Source organism: Loa loa (assembly GCF_000183805.2).
Source record: "Loa loa unplaced genomic scaffold supercont3.480, whole genome shotgun sequence".
NCBI lineage: Eukaryota > Metazoa > Nematoda > Chromadorea > Rhabditida > Onchocercidae > Loa > Loa loa.
The window spans coordinates 38,680-41,366 of record NW_018108660.1 but is presented as its reverse complement, the minus strand read 5'-3'; the positions used below and the strand labels follow the sequence as shown (position 1 = coordinate 41,366).

General features: G+C 23.6%; 1 protein-coding gene across 1 annotated transcript; it reads right to left on the bottom strand.

Moving 5' to 3' along the window:
* Positions 1-735: 735 nt before the first annotated feature.
* On the bottom strand, positions 736-1,875 carry LOAG_13470 (hypothetical protein; the record flags this gene model as incomplete). The annotated part of the gene is made up of 4 exons (XM_020448688.1): positions 1,800-1,875; positions 1,431-1,543; positions 1,060-1,122; positions 736-937 (listed from the first exon to the last, which is right to left on the bottom strand). The coding sequence occupies exons 1-4, from the start codon at positions 1,842-1,844 to the stop codon at positions 736-738; spliced, it is 423 nt and encodes a 140-aa protein (XP_020301190.1). The 5' UTR covers positions 1,845-1,875.
* Positions 1,876-2,687: the final 812 nt, after the last annotated feature.

Here is a 2,687-nt window from a genome sequence, read left to right as displayed (position 1 = left end):
ATGTTTTATAGTGTTTAAATTTTTTAATTTCTTTCCTTTTAATTTCTTTCCTTTTAATCAAAACTGCATCAAAATATATTTCCAAAATAGCTTGAATGAATCTAAATTTTCGTTAATGTCACAGTATTTCTGGTTGCAATTTATGAGTTTACCTAATTTTGCACTCAATTAATGGCAAGTTCTTTAATTAATTAGTATAGATTTAAACTTTTATTTACTTTCACTAAAAAAAAGCAGAAAGATATGCAAATGATTTTAATCTCTCCTATAGTCATAACTTTAAAATTTAGGCATGGATAATTTTAAAGAATGAAAATACATTGAATGTTCCGTTTTGAAATTACTCTTTAAATTAACATTCTCTTTAAATTCTTCCAAACTTCAATAATAGAAGGAAAAAATTGAAATCGAAATAAATTTTTTTTTCACTAAAATAAGATTAAAATTCAATTTTTATTGATTTCATCTGTTAAATGAATAAAAATTTAAGTTAAGTAAGAAACAAATTTAATCGTCCATAAATCTGAAAAAGAAAAAAAAGGAAAAAAATGGTTTTTGATTTATCTATTACAAAAATTAAAACTGGCTTTGAAAATAAATTAATCATCATCAGAGTGCTATCATTTCATTTTATGAAGTATATGACTGAATGCATCAAATATCAAATAAAAAAGAAAGAATTTATTTTATTATTTCAGCAAAAACATTTTTCTTTTAAATTAATGAAATCAAAAATTAAATTCTTCTCATAAATTGTGGTTCATTGTTACGTTTTAGAATTGCTTCTACACGTGCACGATTGGCTTCAAATGAAGAATGATCCGATAGATTGTTCAAATTACTTTCATCATCAGTAAATTCTGTTACAGGTATGGATGATTGATCAAGGAATGTCAAATTAGGTGATGGAATTTGATTATATCGCTCCAGTAGACGTCTATAATTAAAAAAAATTTTTCAGTCATTAATGTTAATTGCGTAAATAATATTTAAAAATTTTAGTTTTAACTTCACAAAATTTTGCATTTTTTTTTTACAAAAAATTAATTTATAACTAACTGTCTTTCTTGATTTCGATCAAATGTATTTTCTTTACCACCATTTTCTAATTTTTGTTTTTGTCTGCAATATTAATTTGCATAAAATTATTACAGTTTCGATTTTTATTCAGCAGCGATAACAAGTTTATCATTTTTATAATTCATGCCTATTTTATCAATCTACACCATTCATAATTAATAAAACAGACTAATTATCATGCAAAATTAATACTTCAATTACTTAGTTCATCATTTCTCTTACTGATTTGATAGACATTTATTATTTATTAATTTCAATTGAGTTTAAAATTGATCTCTTTCCAAGTGAAAAAATATATATTTATTGAAAATTTCATTTTTTTAACTTTCAAATGCCATTTAGCGGCTAACCTTTTATAGAAGATAATATTTGCAGCAATCCAAATAATTGATGCTAAGATATATGTTGGAAGAATAACTCCAAGTATCCGTAAGTATCGTTTATGTATTTCACTTCTCTTCAACTAAATAATTTCCAAAAATTAGGCAGAATATCCAAGAAATATCATTATTTTGCGATATTTTATAAGAATAATTCTAAATAGATTACGATTTTATAAAATTAGCCCCAATTAAATCACGAATAATTACCTTTCGCATAAGGTTATACTATTTTTTCTCATTTTATTTTATCTGATTTATAATCAAATTTCAAAATGTAAAAGAATAATTAGGGTAAAAAAAAAATTTTTGGTTGATAATACAATTAAAAGTTATTACCTTATTTTCATTCAGCATATTGATGCGTTCTTTAATCATTTCCATTAATAAATTAAGCTTCTCACCTTTAAGATCAAAATATTCTGGGATACGAAAATCTACTGCATTACTGCAAATGAATAATGATCAATTCCTGTGATAATAAAAAGTTGGAAAATTTTTCTTTTAAAAGAAACCAGATTTAGTCAGGTAAATTTCACAAAAAATACCATTAATCCAATCAAAATTAAATTTTTTTGTGATTTTGCTTTTAATTTCAAGCAAAGCAAAACATTTGTTTCTTTTTTCTTTTTCGTTTTTTTTTTTGTTGTCTCATCAAGATTAACTACCTACCTTTCCACCTAATCGCTTATTTAGTTTGACAATGTCTATTGTCCACCTAATTTATGATTGGATTAACGATGATTTTCACAAAATTCAAAAAGTAACTTACAGTAAAAAAAGTAAAAAAAACGGAAAGGTCAAAAGTTATTCGGTGCTAAAATTGTCAAGAATTAAATGATAATAGCATATTGTAAAATCATGACAGATTAATTATCTTCTCAAGAAATTTAACAAATGATTTAGAGCATTTTATTTATTTCTAGTCTATCGATCCCATTTCCAAGTGAATGGAATCAATTTTTAGTTAAAAAATAATTGACTAATTCCGTTCATTTGTAAATGAATGAAACTAATTAACTATTTTTAAGTTAGAAATGATCATTTCCGACAAAAAATACAGCTATAATATAATACAACTTGATTATAATAGTAATGATAATGATAAAATGATAATTATAATCATACTTTTTGCTCTTCTTTTCAAAATGAATTTGTCGTTTGATTCGTAGCAATTTTGTTGTAGTACTATGAGGAATTTGTGATAAGCAAATTATTGTAATGATA